This window comes from Talaromyces atroroseus (genome assembly GCF_001907595.1).
Source record: "Talaromyces atroroseus strain IBT 11181 chromosome Unknown scaffold_1, whole genome shotgun sequence".
Classification (NCBI taxonomy): domain Eukaryota; kingdom Fungi; phylum Ascomycota; class Eurotiomycetes; order Eurotiales; family Trichocomaceae; genus Talaromyces; species Talaromyces atroroseus.
In genome coordinates, this window is record NW_017971433.1 from 427,989 (window position 1) to 444,811 (window position 16,823).

The 16,823-nt window shown below is 47.8% G+C and overlaps 6 protein-coding genes across 6 annotated transcripts, besides 1 other annotated feature; 4 read left to right on the forward strand and 2 right to left on the reverse strand.

Moving 5' to 3' along the window:
• Positions 1 to 628: 628 nt before the first annotated feature.
• Positions 629 to 4,435, forward strand: UA08_01232 (hypothetical protein; the record flags this gene model as incomplete). Its single annotated transcript, XM_020260874.1, has 6 exons — positions 629 to 659; positions 722 to 1,273; positions 1,328 to 1,985; positions 2,212 to 2,222; positions 2,496 to 2,542; positions 2,606 to 4,435. The coding sequence occupies 6 exons, from the start codon at positions 629 to 631 to the stop codon at positions 4,433 to 4,435; spliced, it is 3,129 nt and encodes a 1,042-aa protein (XP_020123291.1).
• Positions 4,436 to 5,064: 629 nt separating this feature from the next.
• On the reverse strand, positions 5,065 to 6,921 carry UA08_01233 (hypothetical protein; the record flags this gene model as incomplete). Its single annotated transcript, XM_020260875.1, has 1 exon — positions 5,065 to 6,921. The coding sequence occupies one exon, from the start codon at positions 6,919 to 6,921 to the stop codon at positions 5,065 to 5,067; it is 1,857 nt and encodes a 618-aa protein (XP_020123290.1).
• A 488-nt stretch (positions 6,922 to 7,409) lies between these two features.
• On the forward strand, positions 7,410 to 8,951 carry UA08_01234 (hypothetical protein; the record flags this gene model as incomplete). The annotated part of the gene is made up of 6 exons (XM_020260876.1): positions 7,410 to 7,668; positions 7,732 to 7,790; positions 7,845 to 7,994; positions 8,057 to 8,178; positions 8,231 to 8,496; positions 8,554 to 8,951. The coding sequence occupies 6 exons, from the start codon at positions 7,410 to 7,412 to the stop codon at positions 8,949 to 8,951; spliced, it is 1,254 nt and encodes a 417-aa protein (XP_020123293.1).
• Positions 8,952 to 9,172: 221 nt separating this feature from the next.
• On the reverse strand, positions 9,173 to 10,905 carry UA08_01235 (hypothetical protein; the record flags this gene model as incomplete). The annotated part of the gene is made up of 7 exons (XM_020260877.1): positions 9,173 to 9,311; positions 9,366 to 9,575; positions 9,642 to 9,886; positions 9,952 to 10,157; positions 10,219 to 10,621; positions 10,682 to 10,723; positions 10,774 to 10,905. 7 exons carry the CDS (start codon positions 10,903 to 10,905, stop codon positions 9,173 to 9,175), a joined length of 1,377 nt encoding a protein of 458 aa, XP_020123292.1.
• Positions 10,906 to 11,362: 457 nt separating this feature from the next.
• On the forward strand, positions 11,363 to 13,241 carry UA08_01236 (hypothetical protein; the record flags this gene model as incomplete). The annotated part of the gene is made up of 4 exons (XM_020260878.1): positions 11,363 to 11,962; positions 12,219 to 12,342; positions 12,374 to 12,941; positions 13,034 to 13,241. The coding sequence occupies 4 exons, from the start codon at positions 11,363 to 11,365 to the stop codon at positions 13,239 to 13,241; spliced, it is 1,500 nt and encodes a 499-aa protein (XP_020123131.1).
• Positions 13,242 to 13,582: 341 nt separating this feature from the next.
• Positions 13,583 to 16,063, forward strand: UA08_01237 (hypothetical protein; the record flags this gene model as incomplete). Its single annotated transcript, XM_020260879.1, has 5 exons — positions 13,583 to 13,619; positions 13,669 to 13,731; positions 13,796 to 13,875; positions 13,929 to 14,080; positions 14,152 to 16,063. 5 exons carry the CDS (start codon positions 13,583 to 13,585, stop codon positions 16,061 to 16,063), a joined length of 2,244 nt encoding a protein of 747 aa, XP_020123130.1.
• Positions 16,064 to 16,456: 393 nt separating this feature from the next.
• Positions 16,457 to 16,637: a repeat region (Identified by RepeatMasker using a combination of RepBase library and repeat library created with RepeatScout).
• The last annotated feature ends 186 nt before the right edge of the window (positions 16,638 to 16,823 follow it).

A 16,823-nucleotide genomic window follows, 5' to 3' on the forward strand; every position in this document is an offset into this window, starting at 1 on the left:
GCTAGGCCTTCTTATAGGTAGCATTTCTGTCGTTGATAACTTATATATCCTACCTATGTATCTTCGACTTTGTCTTCAATAGGTATGATCTGTGCCAAACTATGAAGAGTATGCATTCAAGTCATGGCACCGAATCCAGATATCTACGTTGGCTATTCAGATGAGGTCTAGTTATGCATGGACGTATTGAAATTACAATATCTCATCAAAAATACTACCGCATGACACTAAGCCTAAATAGCACTAGCTGGGATTAAATTTAAAGTTAATCTGATGATAATGATCAACGTTCTTAGTTGATAATGTATGATTCTACATTCCCCGAGAAAAACTTCTAGTTCCTACGCCCTTGATTGATTGCACTCCTAGTGGAGGGAGTCGAGGAAGATGATTATCTCAACGCCAACTGAATATGATATTGATACCAGGTGGACCTCATAATCCTCAATGACGCAAGCACATCCAATATGTAGAGAAAAACCAAGTTTGTTCATTTCGCACGTCATTGTGATATATGGACACCACCTACACTGTAGTATATATCGCCATGTCAGTCCATGGACTAGCATTTTGCAGAACCACTGCTGGATATCTTAATTCCTCAGATCCATTGAGTACCTAGGTAGCAATGTCAAGTGCAATCGTCACTGGAGCAACAGGTAATCATCTTCGCATAAATCAACTGATATGATAATACTGATATGATAATTACTGTGAGCAGGCATCCTCGGGCGCGAGGTAGTCCGCCACCTGGGTCAGAACCCGAAAGACTGGACAACCGTCCACGCTCTATCGCGGCAGCAAAAGGAGAAGTTCCCATCCAACGTCAGCCACGACACTATCGACCTCCTGGCTCCGGACGCGAATGCGCTTGCCAACAACTTTCTTCAGAGCAGCCTCAAGGACACAATCACCTCCGGCGGCGTCGACTACATCTTCTTCAACGCCTATATCGCGCGCGACGACGAAGCCGAAGCAACACGCGTGAATGCCGCGTTGCTGCGAAATTTCTTGCAAGCATTACACATAACCGGCGGCGACAAAAATTTGAAGAGAGTCATCCTGGCTACAGGTGCAAAGCACTATGGAGTACATTTGGGGCCTGTGAAATTGCCCATGGAGGAGGATGACCCGTGGATTGAAGAAGATCACAAAGCGGGCAGACCGTCAAATTTTTATTATGCGCAGCAGAGGATTTTGAGGGAGGAACAGCGTGGGAAGAAGTGGGATTGGGTTGTGACGTATCCGAATGATGTTATTGGTGTTGCCAAAGGTATTTTTCTCTCTCTGTTGCATCCTTCTTGTTTATTATACTGACCAATGGCAGGAAACTTTATGAATCTCACCACTGCAATCGGCCTCTACGCCAGCATCACCAAAGAACTCAACGAGCCCTTCATCTTCCCCGGCTCGCCCTCCTTCTATACGGGATTTGACGCTTTCACTGCTTCATCGCTGCACGCCGACTTTGTGTTGTGGGCAGCCAGGGAGCCGCGTGCAGGCAACCAGGCCTTCAACGTCGTAAACGGCGATATACAGTCATGGCAAACTCTCTGGCCACGCCTAGCCGAGCGATTCGGTGTGAAAATTCCTGCAGATCAGTTCTCTTCGTCATCGAGCAAGGGGATGGTGACCCCTCTCATAGAGAATCCGCCGCTGCTGAATCAAGCAACGAGCATGGGAATCTCCGGGCACGTTCCTCGCGGCGAAGTCCGCGCACACATTGACTTGGCTGAATGGTGGACCAAACGGGCCGAAGTGAAAAATGCATGGGATCGGCTTGCTAGTCGAGAAGGCTTGGAGAAAGGTGCATTTGAGAAAGCTACATGGTCGTTTTTGAACTTTGTTTTGGGCCGGAGCTATGATCTTGTTATTAATATGAATAAGGCGAGAAAGTTTGGATATCACGGGTCGGTTGATACGTGGGATGCGCTTGCGGCGGCTCTGGATGAGCTGGAACAGGAGAAGATTTTGCCTAAGCATAAGTAAATCATGGAGAGTGCTGTCTGTATTCGAGGATTTGGATGCATAAGATGCTCGAAAGTTAAAACAACGTGCAACCGAGATTATGCCATCATGAAAAAGCGCCTTGCATTTTTGACACTTCGCACTGAAGGTTTCACTTCTCTGCCAACAACTACTCTTCCATAAAATGCTTATGCTGGATGGTTATTTGCGATGAACAATATAGGATTGAATTTGGAGCAATAGGTGTCTTTATGGTATTATTACGATAGTTCGATGGAGGTATTGAAAATACGCGTCTCTAATCAAAAGTACTAGTGGTTGACACTAAGCCTAAACGGTGCTAGCTGATGATAGGCATCCGTCGTTCACGTCCTTGACAATTATTTGCTAAGAATCCGATTTATCTACCTTCTTTAAGAGCTAAACGCGATGAAAAGCCATGGAAAACGATGGAGAGAAGAATACAGATTCTCAAGTTCCAGCTCCATCTTCTCAAGAACATAAAACTCTGAAATATTCATTGCTAGGCCCGTCGCTGCTGAAAGCGGGACAGGACGCGGTTGACCAACGCAAAGTAAGCGCTGCCTGCCCTGCACTCTCAATACACAGTCAACGCTAAACGAGTCGCCAAACACAGGTTTCAGAAATAATTTACAATGCTTCCAAAGGCTCAAAGTTCTTCAACCATGAAGAAGCTAGGGACAAGATTCTTACTGAGAAAATTGAGCAAATCCTAGCCCGCAAGGCTCGTTTAGAGCGTCTCGACTTGTCGGCAGACCTTCGACGTGCAGATGAATGTATCGCTGAGTTTGAGCTCACTCGAGACCTTTCTCAAACCGTGGTTCATGTGGACTGCGATGCGTTTTTTGCCGCGGTCGAGGAACTGGATCGGCCCGAACTTAAACATGTGCCCATGGCAGTGGGCAAAGGGGTCTTGACAACATGCAACTATCTTGCGCGTAAGTTCGGCTGTCGCAGCGGGATGGCTAGCTTTGTAGCGAAGAAACTATGTCCTGATTTGATATGCATCCCCCAAAACCACGAGAAGTATAGTGCCAAAGCAGAAGAAATCCGCGCGATTTTTGTCGAGTATGACCCTTGCTTTGAAACTGCCTCGGTTGACGAGGCCTATCTCAACATCACAGCTTACTGTGACGAGAATAACATGGATCCGCGAGAAGCGGTTCAACAGATGCGCGCAAGAATCTTTGAGGATACCAAAATCACGGTATCAGCTGGCATCGCGGCCAACGCCAAACTTGCGAAAATCGCCTCCAACCAGAACAAGCCAAACGGGCAATTTTACATACCAAATGAGCGTGAAGCAATCATGTCCTTTGTCAAAGATCTCCCGGTTCGTAAAGTCAACGGTATCGGCCGAGTCTTTGAACGCGAGCTGAAAGCAATCGGAATTGAAACATGCGGCGACATCTATTCGCAACGAGCACTGCTGAAGAAACTGTTTGGGGACAAAGCTTTCCAATTCCTAATGCAGTGTTATCTTGGTCTGGGCCGGACAAAGATTCAGCCAGCAGAGGATTACGAGCGCAAAAGCGTAGGCACTGAAAGCACATTTTCAGAAATAAGTGATCCGGATGCTATACGTGGTAAACTTCGATGGGCAGCAGACGAGCTTGAAAAAGATCTTGCCCGGACACAATTTAAGGGACGGACCTTGGTGCTGAAAATCAAATTACATACATTCGAAGTGTACACTAGACAAGTTGCGCCTCCGAAAGCCGTCTATCTTGCCGATGATTTATACGCCTACGCATTGCCAATTTTGACAAGATTGCAGAAGGAAATCCCAAACATGAGGTTGCGATTACTTGGATTGAGATGTACGCACCTTGTCAGTACGAAGAAAATCGGCCTTGATTTCTTCGGATTTCAGGCTACTACTACACCAAACCCCTCTAATATCACACCTTCTGGAAATTTTGTCCATGGTGAATCTCCCAATGAACCCGGCCCACAAAATGATACGCACGAAGCGCAATCTAGCACGGAGCAGGAATTTGAAAATGCTGCACGACAGGAAAGACAAGAAGATATGGAAGAGCTTGAAATCCTCAGCCAGGAATATACCGACAAGCCAGAACAGGTCTTTCCTGCTACTATCACAGAAGAATCCAACACACCAACACTGGAACTAGAACCAGAACCACAACCAGCATGGGTGTCTCGCCCCGATGCAATAGCCGTGCAACATTGGACCTGTCCAATCTGTTCCCGGCCACAAGCAGCTGATGACAAAAGGTTCAATGAACACGTTGATTATTGTTTGTCCAAGGACACAATCATGGAAGCTGTCAAGACTTCCTCGTCGTCCACACCGTCGGCAGCGGAGCGCTCCTCGAGACTAAAAACTGACTTGAACCCCTTGAGTGCCAGTGATCAATCTACGCGAAAGAGGAAGATGAGCACCGACACAACATCGCGACAGAGAAAGTTGTTTTTCTCTTAGATGGTCGCTAATCAGTTCCGCTGAGATGTGTCTTTTACTATTATTTATATTGCACGACTGCCTTTGATACCCATCCCAATTCAGAAATTTCGCACCGTGTATGGCTCATACGTCCTTACTTCTACGCGTATATATAGAAATATAATGAATTCATGACATTGAGCGTTTCCAATTGGTTTCATTGGCTTCACTTAATACCTAGGTAAAAGATAATAGAGCAGGCACGTTTTTTCCCCTCTCTTTTTCTGCATCATGCCTATTTGGGGGGGGGGTATCATCATACAAACAAAACTGACAATGAGAATGACCGAATATAGTGTAAGAGTGGCGAGGATTGTTGCGCAGAAGTTGTGGTATCACATGGTTATCAGACAGAAAACAGACCTAAACACCATTGGAAGCAAAACAATGAATGGATGGATGAATGAATGACCGAATCAGAAACACAGGGAAAAAGAAAATAGATAGGATAAATGCCGAGGGAAAAAAGCTTGCTTGGAACCGAACAAAAGAAAAAAAAAATATTCAGCGCGATTGTTGTTGAAAATGATGCAAGTTGTATTATAAAACGAGGAAGTGCAGAAAGAAAAAAGGGCCGAGACCCTGCCTCGGGCTTTCTATTACTTTGGTTATAAATCCATGTCAACAGCTTCTGATGTAAGGTCGAAATTGAAATCTTCTTTGACTTCAGCTGCAGGACTCAACAGACCGCGGCCCCTGCCCAGCTCTTCTTCCAGCTCATCGGGGGCTAGGACACGTCCGCCGATTTCTATATCATTGACGTGGACATTGTATTCAAGAGCCTTTTTGCCCTCTTTAATCAGTTCTTCGGTCCACCCAATGCATCTCTTTAGACTTTGATTGAGCTTTTGGCTGTCAATGAGCAATTCTTGGTGCTTGGCGAGATCGAGCATGAATCGCTTTTCGTCATCAACGCGGTGGCGGGGGTCATTTTCCGCGAGACTGTTTGGACTGATCGTACCATCGTCCGCGAACGAGTCCTGGTCACTTTCTTCGGATAATTCGTCGTTTGAATATATGGAAGAAAGCTCACTAACATCTTCATTCTCGCTGACTACGGACAGTCCAGCCCCAGATGTAGACCGGACAGAGGTTGTGATCGATAAACGACCGGAACGGCTAAGACGTCGAAATCTGCGTAACTCTGCATTTTGTTTTCGTAGTTCACGTTCAAGCGTGCGATTAATGGCCAATAGAGAGGAATTGCTAATTTCAAGGTCTAAGACCTTCCGTTCTGTACGAGCATTGACAGCCCCATCCCCAAATGCATTTGGCCCCTCTAGCTTAATTGGACTTTGAGGTACAGTCAATGGTGCATCCCGGTGGTCAGTCAGTTGGATGAGGGGGTTTGGCGGAATGTGAGGGCTATGAGGTAGTGAGTTAGGGGGACTGCTCAATGCTTCGGGTAGAAAAGGAGAGGAAGAAATCGGAGTGACACGGCGAGATGTCACATGAGGCGAAGGTATATTTGTCGTAGAGTCAACACTGCATGACTTTCTGTGGCTTGGAAGTGATGGAAGCTTAGGGGACGGGGTTGGCCCGGGCGAGGAATTATCATGGGATACCGATGTATTATGCGTAAAGGTCTCTTCAATATGAGGGCTCGGCTGAAGACCCCCTTCCGAAGAAGATCGAGAATTGTAATCTACAAGCTGCGCAGCCCGTAATCTTGGTGAGAGCACCGGCGGGCTTTTAGCGCCTACGGGATGCCGAGAAGACCCTGTAGAGCGCCGCTTTGATGGGGCAATCTTGTTCGCGTCATCAGAGCGACTATCCCTATCGTGAGAGCCGTCAGCATAGAGGAATGTGGATGTTTGTGCTGGTTTCGAATGTGTACGGGGTCGTGGCTCTGCTTCGTAAGACCCGACAGAGGAATGAGCGTCGTCGGCGTGGAAGAACTTCGAGGAGCTGAGTCCCAAACTTTCAGAAGATGACTGAGGGCGGGATGATGCCCTGAGTCCCAAGCCGTCAGCGGCAGTTCCTTTAGAGGTTGTTGACTTGGCTGCTTCTGATCTCGGGTTACCGCGAACGGGGCTCCTTTCAGGGCGAGCATAGCCGGTACTAACTGGGAGTGTAGGACGGGAAATCTGTGACCCAGAGTACATTGCTGCGGGCGTTGTTTCTGGAGATGGGGCATTGCCATCTCGACGACTGACTCGAGGGCCAGAACGGGGTGTTATATTGGTGCCGAGATACGTTGAGTCCGGAGTCGTGGCATCCTCCCGGGGGAGCGGTAGAGGGGAGGCGGTGTCGGAGGCATTTGACTTCTTTGGAGTCTGGTAACCGCCGACGTGCGCAAGACGAGGGGTCAATGGCAGGGAGGATTTTGCGGTGGTCCTAAAGGCGGCACTCAGACTAGGCGTGAAGGGTTTGGCATGAATGCCATTGTTTTGTTTCTCAGAATTCGCGGACGGAGTAGGCATGGCGGGTCGGGTGACAGGAGAGCGGCGAAACTGATCGCGCATTATGGCATGGAGAGAGCATGAAAAATAATGCCAGCATGACGGGCTCGCACTATGTAAAGCTTTGGGAAGCCCCCTATACGAAGTCCCTCTTGCTGCTGGTGTGAAGAGTAGCAGCGGGGTGAGTAAGGAGGCGAGTCGATTGATCTTTTTGAGGGTTGACAAAACATCTCCCCAAACACGGTTAGCGCCGCCAGGCAACACGTGAATTTGAAATAATCTCGGACTCCTAACTACGTTTTTGTCTTTATGCGATCGTGACTGCTACTTTTCATTTGTGATTTGCTCCTTTTACTTCTCTCTCGTTGCCCTCCCTTTTTCCCCTCGAAAGAAACTCACTCGTCTACCTGTAGATAAAGAGAATTAATTATTGGCAGACAATGTTGTTATGGATCCGTAACTTAACTTAGTACCCCCCTTAGTCAGCGGTTCAGCGACGGCCTTCCCGTCAATCAACGAAGATAGCCCTCGCCCCTTGGAATCTGCTAAAGATGGAGCGTCGTGAACTATGTTTTGTTCGTGTCTGCGGCAATACCAAGAAAGATGTCCATGCGACGAACAAGGCCGTCAGAGCGCACGTCATGCGTAGATACAAGCAGCAGCAGCGACTCGCATCGCGAAGAAGACCCGAGGAGGCAGACGTCGAAGCCACTTCCCTGACATTGACTACCTGCCTCGATGGGGAGTTAGACCCCTTCCAGAGCCTGCCTGTCCATCTGACACGGCGCGACCTCATGCTATTGCACCGGAGTGAGTCTCGCTCATACATATGCTGCTGGATAGTACTGACTGACTCATCGTCCCTAACTCCAGACGCGTCGTCTGCTATTCGCACTTCCGTGCATGCAGATCAGTTCGACGTCTATAGAAAAGTATGTAGCAAAGATCCTGCATGGCTTTTCATGAACATGTTTTACGCATCAAAGCGCTTCGCGGTGGCGGTGGGATCCCACCCATCCGAGCATATCCGGTACCTTCTACAGTCAATATCCGCGGTAAATGAAAGCATTGCGCGATCGCCAAATGCAATCCATGACTCAACCGTTGCCACGGTGGCTTGCCTCGCGAATATAGAAGTGAGTTTGAGCCCCGGGCAAGTGCCATTTCTGCTCTACGTGTTGACCTTGGTCTCGTCTAGAATCTCTGTGGAATTGCTTCGCATGCAGCTGTCCATATTCAAGGCCTGCAACGCATGGTTGAATTGCGAGGGGGCCCTGACCATCTTGGTATGCGAGGTGTCCTGCGCCGTTTAGTTTTATGGTAAGACGATATGCGCCAACGCATCTCCTGGCTCTAATTCTCGCGATCACAGGTCAGATCTACTAAATAGCTCGAGCTCTGAGAGACCGGTTCGGTTTCCATTGCGCCTTGAGAATCAGATGGCTCATCTCTCAAACTTTGCCCCTTCGGCCTCTCATGCGGAGTTCCTCATTCATACTAATCCGGATCTTGACGACATTATAACACTGAAGAATGAAGTCTATGTTTCCGAATTACTCCTTTCTCTTCACGAACTTTCTACTTTTCTCAATATCATCGGCACCCACAAGCTTCCATGGGAAGTTGCTTATCCCGACCGTGTGTACCATGTGGAACATCGGATAGTAACGTCTCTCTTTGATGACAACATTATAGCTAGCACAGACGTCAAGGCCAAGCTTGGGGTTCTTATTCTACATGCTGGACTACTTTTCATATACACAAACCTACGGGAAACACCAGTCGGCGGAAGAATTCGGGAAAGGCTAATAGCTCGTCTCCGTCGAGCTCTCGATGCAGCAGACATAGAAAGGATGGTGCTTTTTTTCCCGGCCGAAGTCCTTTGGATCGTCCTAATAGGGGCTACCAGTGCAGCAGTCGAGGAACATCAAAATCGTTTCAGCCACCTGCTGAGACTAATATGCGACAATCATAACATTAAAACAAGCTTGGACCTTCATATATTCCTAACGGGCCTCCCGGCACTGGTAAAGAACCGCTGGAGCATTCTCCGATGTATTATGGAGAATGAAAATGGCTTTGACTGGAGTTGAAGACTCAGAACATATGCAATCCCTTCTTTTCTCTGGCAGTTGAGATACCTTCTGAGACTCTTATGAAGTTACAGGACCGAAAGTGAGATATTATAATACACATAAGATTCTATCACCCCTCTTTCCCTGCCCTTTCACGTGGCATATACGTGATCCTCTATATATGTCGATTTCCACCAACATCTAAACCACTGTGGAAAACAGGCTTTGTGGCTTGATCTCTATGATACCATCATCCCAGTCCTCACACTACTCAGGCTGTCACCGTTTAACGCAAGACTAATTCTGGTTTGGGCTGTATGTAGAGATGTATCGTCTCTCTTTCGGTCAAGTTGAATATCGGCCAGGACACTAATCAGACTATTTCCAAATTAACGACAATTTCGTCGACTCGAAATCCAAAACATCACTTACCGTCGCAGGCCTTCTGCTAGAGTATGCCTTTCTTGGGTGAAAACTAGTCGGAATTGGCCTTCTTCTTCAGCATGCTCCTCGCCAGGATGCAACCCCACACCAGCATCCAGCATTTTCTGGGCTAGAATGAATTCCCGGTTATGCCCATTGCTGCTGTTCGACTCCTCAAGCCATGGACTGAGGTCAATCAAGAGGAAAAATCCAGCGTTCCTGGTTGACCATATTTTTCAGTTTATTTCCATGATTTGTTTCGGGTTCGGTGGGCTATTGGCGTACGGTTTTTGATATTTGACTCCAGCACTATCCAACATCTGCATTGTATAATCTCGAGTGTCTCTGAGCCTTTGGCGTGACAAATCCACAAACCACGACACGAACTTTCTATCTTCTAGTATCCCGGTTGCAATCGCTACGGACATTCCGGAAGGGTTATGGAATCGCATGTTACATCCGACTGCCTTGCGTAAAAGCTTGGAACGGGTAACGAGACAACCGAGTCGTAGACCGGCGGCGGCGAAATCCTAGATTGGTCAGAAGGGACAGAGTGTCAATTAGCCCCAGGGGCCCGTGTTCGTGTTGGACCAACCTTGCTTAGACCATAGAAGATATGAATTCGATCCTCATCAATGAGACCGCGAGTGTCAATTGATAGCACTGAGGTGAAATCATACCCGTGCTTTGGGTCTTTATCATATACCGAGAGGCCGTAAACCTCGTCACTGATTAGGTGGATACGTGCCTTCTGGCAGAAAGATGTCAAAGCCTTCAACGCCTCGGGCGAGTAGCAGCGCCCTATAGTCAAGGTTAGTTTCACATGTCTCACTCTATGTGACACTGAAATGAATAGCCTAACCCAAAGGATTGTGAGGGTTCACAATCAGCACAGCTCTGATAGTCACTCCTTCCCGCGCTGACTTCTCAAAGGCCTCCTGATATTTGATTACAGCCTCTGCGGAAAACGGATCAGTGCCGTGCATGTCGGCGTAAACAATCTTCAGACCATTGGTATTGCCGAAGTCGAGCTCAAAACGACCATACACAGGGCGACTGACGAGGATACCTTCACCTGGGTCAGCCAAGCTGTAGCCGACTAATTCGTGGATGGCCGTCAAGCCTGACGCGGTGATGATTTGATCTGCCTCCACGGGAGAGAATGGCTTGAAGTACTCATTGAGGTGCCTCGCCATGGCCACGGGAAAGCGAGGTCCCCCCATCGTGCTGAAACGGTAGGCAAAGGCCAGTTCTGGAATAACTGCCTTTTCGTCAAGTGTGAGCGTCGGACAAGATATCCCAAAAGCCAAGGGCTAAAACCGTACATTCCTGTCAACATATTCATGAAGATCCTTGTGCATCAAGCTCTGAACAGGTCAGTTATGCATGAGAAGCATCATGTATCGTCACTGCTCACATTTTCGGCCGTCGCGAAGGAGATAATTCCACTGGGGTTTGACAGAGGATCGTATCTGTTACCTCCGCCCGGTGCGAAGCGCCAGGGGATATCTTGGCTAGCAGCGCTTTTGACGCCTCGTTTCGATAGCATGCTGGCAGTTGGAAAGGCAGTCTTTTGCCTTTTCCACCGACGTTTGGGCCAAAAAGGAAGCTTTAATAGATCGAGGCAGGTCGGGAACAAGCATTCCGGTCTGTATTTGGCTAATGCGCATTTGTATAATGCTGAACCTTAAAATTAACTGGGTGTATTGAAATTACGAGAGAAGATAGGGCTAACCGAATCCGTATAATGCTGAGATAAAACCTTGGGAGCCGCTACTTGTAAGTTAAATTTAACGTTCATGCTGCACTAACGGGACCCCACAAATCTCATCGATTAGGACAATGCTAAGATATGCTTTATCAGTCCTTGCTAGTTCCAATTGATACGTCGACTTGATATCGCGCGCAAAGGATGGATAACACGGTATAAAATGGCTCAGCCAGGTATATCTGACCGAAGTGAGAATGCCCAGGACTTGCGATCTTGACTTAACGACACCAACAGTATGTCTGAACCCATCGGCAACGACGTGGCGCAATCACCCCTGGACATTTTAGAGAAAGGGGTGGTCAGCACATCAAGTGGCACGAAAGGGTTGTCTGCGGAGTTTGGAGAAGTCAAAGACCTTAAGCAGGGACTTCACCAGCGGCATGTGCAGATGATTGCTCTTGCCGGGACCTTGGGAACAGGCCTCTTTCTTTCGTCAGGACAATCAATTGCCCACGGAGGTCCTCTGGGAGCCTTACTCGGCTATTCCATCATCGGTACCGCAGCCATCAGTGTCGTCCTGGCTGGAGCCGAGATGAGCGCTCTTGTACCTCTGAATGGCGGTATCATTCGTTTTGCGGAGCACTTCGTCGATCCAGCCCTCTGTTTCGCTATCGGGTGGAATGAAGTATATGCGCACATCGTTTCTGTTCCCTCGGAGCTCTCGGCTCTCGCTGTGCTTGTGAAATTCTGGACAGATGTTAACAGCGCTGTCTGGATCACCGTATTCGGAGCACTAATGCTTGCGACAACGTTAGTCTTCATCCGTATCTATGGAGAACTTGAGTATGGCTTTTCTATACTCAAAATTGCTCTTGTCATTGGTGTCAATCTCATGGTATGCCCCAAAGTCTCGAAACTTGACCTAGATCACCTACCCAGGATATATCACATGGATATATGCTCATTTTCCTCTCCTTTCCTCTGCTAGTCTCTGGTTATTACATGTGGTGGCGGACCGAATCATGAAGTGATCGGTTTCAAATATTGGAAAAATCCTGGTCCATTCGTGCAGTACCTCGGTATCGGAGGTTCTCTTGGAAGATTCCTGGGATTCTGGAAGGTGCTCGATAATTCTTTGTATGCCTATTCAGGAATTGAGAACATCACGCTCACCGCTGGCGAGACCCGATCTCCACGAACATCCATCCCTATTGCGGCCAAGAGGGTATTTTGGAAGATTCTCATTTTCTACGGCACGTCTTCCTTCGCGTCTCCGTTAGTAGCTCTAATTCTAACACGCATATAGTCATCACCGTTTTCTTCGTTGGCCTCATTGTTCCATCCGATGATTCTGATCTTTTGCTTGGAAGTGGCAACGCATCCGAATCACCGTTTGTCATCGCCGCCAAACGAGCTGGCATCCCTGCCATTCCCTCCATAGTCAACGCCGTGGTGCTTACTTCGGCATGGTCGGCGGGTAACTCAAGTTTGCTCTGGGGTTCTCGCATTCTTTACGCTATGGCACTCGAGGGACGCGCTCCGCAGCTGTTTACCAGGATAAACCGCTTCGGTATTCCCTATCTGTCCGTGCTCTTTTACGGCATGTTTATGGCACTGGGGTATATGTCTCTCTCGAGCACAGCCGAAACCGTCTTCTCGTGGCTTAAAACTCTGGTGTCGATATCCACCTTGGTCAATTGGATGGTTATCACCATCACGTATCTGCGGTTCTACTATGGTTGTCGCAAGCAGGGGATTGACCGACGGCGGCTCCCATGGACTGCACCTTTTCAACCCTATATGTCCTGGTGGTCTATCGGCTTGTTCGTTATTCTACTCTTGACTGGCGGATTCTCTACATTTATTCATGGGCAGTACGTTTGCGCTTCTTCTCGTCCAATGCTACTACTTCCCCCCTCTTTGACAGAATCATATGGTGTGTACTGACCTGAACTTTTGCATATAGCTGGGACAATCAGACTTTTGTGTCTACTTACCTCAACATTCCCCTGTTCTTCATCCTGTACTTTGGTTATAAGCTCATCAGGCAATCGAAAGTTATTTCGTTGGAGAAGATTCCAATCGAGCATTTTCTGACCATTGCGGAAGAAGAGGAAAAGGAGCCCGAGAGCGAGGGGAGCAAGTGGAAATGGTGGACTTTTCTTTGGAAATGAGTACTATTTATAAGTTGAAAAGTTCAACACTGGTTGAATTAACTAGAATTGTTGAATTAGGTTAGACTTTCTGGCATCTGCTAATGAGCTAATCAAATAGAAAAACTTTTTTTTGGAAACTAATACGAGACTTTTGCAACTACTTAGCGATCTGTAACCGATAAGGACATATTGACAAATGATAGCCTATCCCGTAATTGGCTTAGGGCAAGCTGTAATCACTAAGGGGCGCGCCTGGTCATGTGATCACGCGTCATGAGGCGGTGCTGCAAGCCTACTGCTTTCGCAAAGATATCCACGCCAGCTCGTTCATCGGCCAGCTATTCCGGTGCTTTCCCACGATGTGGATACTTGAGTCGGATGGGGACTTGCTCGGAGGTATGTCCCGAGCGTTGACAGATGGAACGGTTTTTAACGTGGCTGACAGGTAAACGTGTCTGGCTGAAGCCGGGGAAGAAATACCTCTTCGGGAGGATCAAACAGGATGGGAGTAAGCTGAGCGACCATATGAATGTTTTATCAATCAATCTACAACTCTGCTAATTTGCCGCCAGTCCGTCATGTCATTCAGCATCAGTCCATATCGAGGAAACATCTGGTGATTGAGGTCTCGCCAGTGCAACCTGGTGATGGAGTACGTCCTCCCATGCACGAGATAATCCATCCGCTTTCCCTAATCCGATACAGGCCCACGTGCACACAAAGTCCAAGCTCACAGTTACCGATCAAGGCTCAAAATGCGGAACGACTTTGGACGGCGTTGTGATCAAAGGCGCAGATTCAGTTTTGACGGAGAATGAACATACATTGCAGCTAGGACGCTATCCACCGGCACTTCGGTAGGGCAGGCATTGATACCACACCAACAGTTCTTTTCGCCCATTGTTGACTTCTTTATTTCACCGTTTAGAATTAAATGGCAACCGACGGTTCTCAGCTTTTCCTTTTCGACCAAGGAGCTTAAAGCGAAAGATCCACTCGGTCCCGTGCGAAATCGCCTGGAAGAGCTCGATATCAAGACCATTATACCCTACGTCGAAAAGACTACACATGTTGTTCAAAACAAGAGAAATACAGCAAAGGGGTTACAAGCTCTGGTGAATGCAAAGTATATCGTTAAAGACTCATATCTTGATGCATTGGTCTATGCTGCCACTCCAGGTGACCTCGAAACTACGGAGTCCTTGTCACCCCTGGAAATAGATTTTGATGCAAATTGGCCTGATCCTACCCTGCATTTACCCCCAGCTGGCAAAGAACCTGTTCACCGACCGTCCGAAGCCTTTGCGCCAAATCCGGATCGCACTAGGGTCTTCGAGGGGTATACGTTCGTCTTTTGTGATACTAGTCAATTCGAAAATTTATCAAATCCAATCAACAACGGACATGGGAAATCTCTGCTATATAAAGTACAACATGGCGAGACCAGTGCAGACGAATTACTACGTTTCATGCGGAACGCTGACGGTGAAAAGAGGTACGACACTCAGCGAAGTCGCGAAGGCGGGGTTGTATTAGTACGATTTCGAGCCAAGGGCTATGAGGATTGGTCTATAGAGCTGGGCAATCAGGTTGCTGTTCAGATGGATCAGCGTGTCATTGAACAAAGTGAGTTTCTCGATGCAATTCTGAACAATGATGCCACTTCGTTGTGTCGCCCGCTACCTCGCGATGAAACCGCCAATAGTCATGAACATTCGAATCAAGAGAAAGTCCAGGAAGTCCAGGAACATGTGGCGGGAAATATTTCAGCGTTTGAAGCCAATGCATCTCAAGCTGTTTCCACCCAACAGGATGAGACCACCCTTCCAGAACAGTCACAGACACAGACACAGATTAAAAGGTCGGCTCGATCACAAAGCCGTCCATTTGTGAGTAGAATGAAGAACTTTGATGACGGATTTGACATGGAGGAAATCCCTATGCATCATACAGATGTCAGCGATGTATCTGAGACATCGCCAGGAAATAAAACAAAGGTTTTGAAGAGACAGCCAGAACCCGCGATTAGAGAAGAAGAAGAGGAGGGGGAGGAAGAAGATGATATGGCTAGTCTTCTCCCGGGAGCCAGTGCAATGAAGCGTCGCCGTGGAGAGGACTCACGCTCGTTCCGCGAAGAGGTAGCAAAGGAGGACGCCCCGAAGCCGAAGCGGCAAAAAGTTGATGTAATCGCAGCAGCTCGTAGGCATCGCGAAGAAGAAGAGGCTGCTGCGCAGGAGCGAAGACAAGCTGTTGAACTTAGCGTCCAAGAGGCTATTGATGGTATGACTATTGAGGATATGAAAAAACTTGTTATTGTTGAAAATTTCGAGGTACCTGTTCGAGCGAAAGAACCCGTTGCAATTGAAGAATCTGAAAGGTGGGATGAGCGCTGGAACGGGCGCAAGAACTTCAAGAAATTCCGAAGAAAAGGCGATTTGTCCGGCGCAAGATCTCGCATCCAAGCCGTTATTGTACCCTTGGACGAGGTCAAGCGCAAAGAATACGGAATTGGCGATCACTACTGGGCCAGCAATGAGCGAGAGGAGAGCCCCGAGCCCATTTTCAGGCGCACGAGCCAGCAACAGAGTATTCGAAAATCTGCCAGCCGCGCGGGAAGTCAAGTTTCTTCTCTCGCTATCTCGGAGGAGCCGCCAGCCGCATCGATTTCAATCAATCGTGCCCAGTCCGATGTCTCGCGTGCTTCAGCAACGTTGACAGCACAGCCTAGCCAAAGCATTGGTCAGAAGAGAAGAAGGGAAACACGTGCTAAAGCCGACAAAGGAGAAGACTGTAGCGATGATGAAGAGCTTCGATTTAAATTCCGCAGGAAAAGACGGTAGTCATAAAACTATCTGGACTCATATCATCGATCTTAGATGAGTTGTATTTATGTCATTCAATACACATCCTTGAACACAGTACAGCTGACCGAAATAAATAAAGTCTTCCATGGTCATAGATTATAAGTGATATTACGAGTATGACCTTTGATAAACTCCTCTATGAAGTCACCTGCAATTATTTCGTGTCATTTTCGAAGAACGTCATGGAAACCGTCTGTTGCTCTCTCAACTTCCCAGACTTCTATATTCCGTCACTGCGAGTACCCCCCTTTAACTCCAGACATCTAGCATCCAGGGTACTTGATGTACGACTGGTTGCAACGTTAAATTATTGTTTCACTAATATGCCGCCTTCGATATATGGTGAAAGCAACTGAATCAAATTTGCCATAACAGCGGATTATGACCGCTATTCCGAATACAGCATGTACATAATCCACTACCAACACGGTATTTCTCGGGGGTGCACCTAATTGGCCAGAATAGGCTCTTAGTTGACCCGTATTCTGCTTATAAACATGGCCTCAAATGACCGCTTGAACATTCTCTTTAGTTAAGAATCGGGGTTATAGTCAAATATTTCTCTAAGTCTGCGCTGCGCTTATTATCTATCTGCCTGCCTGCCTGTCTGTCTGACAGCTTGAGTCAGAGGTTCAAGCGCCCCAGCGAGAAGGGGCCACGCCTCAATCATGGTCAATAATTCTTCGAAGACGATCTCCAGGGGAAAGGTTTGACACAGAAAAAAAGGTGCTCCTGA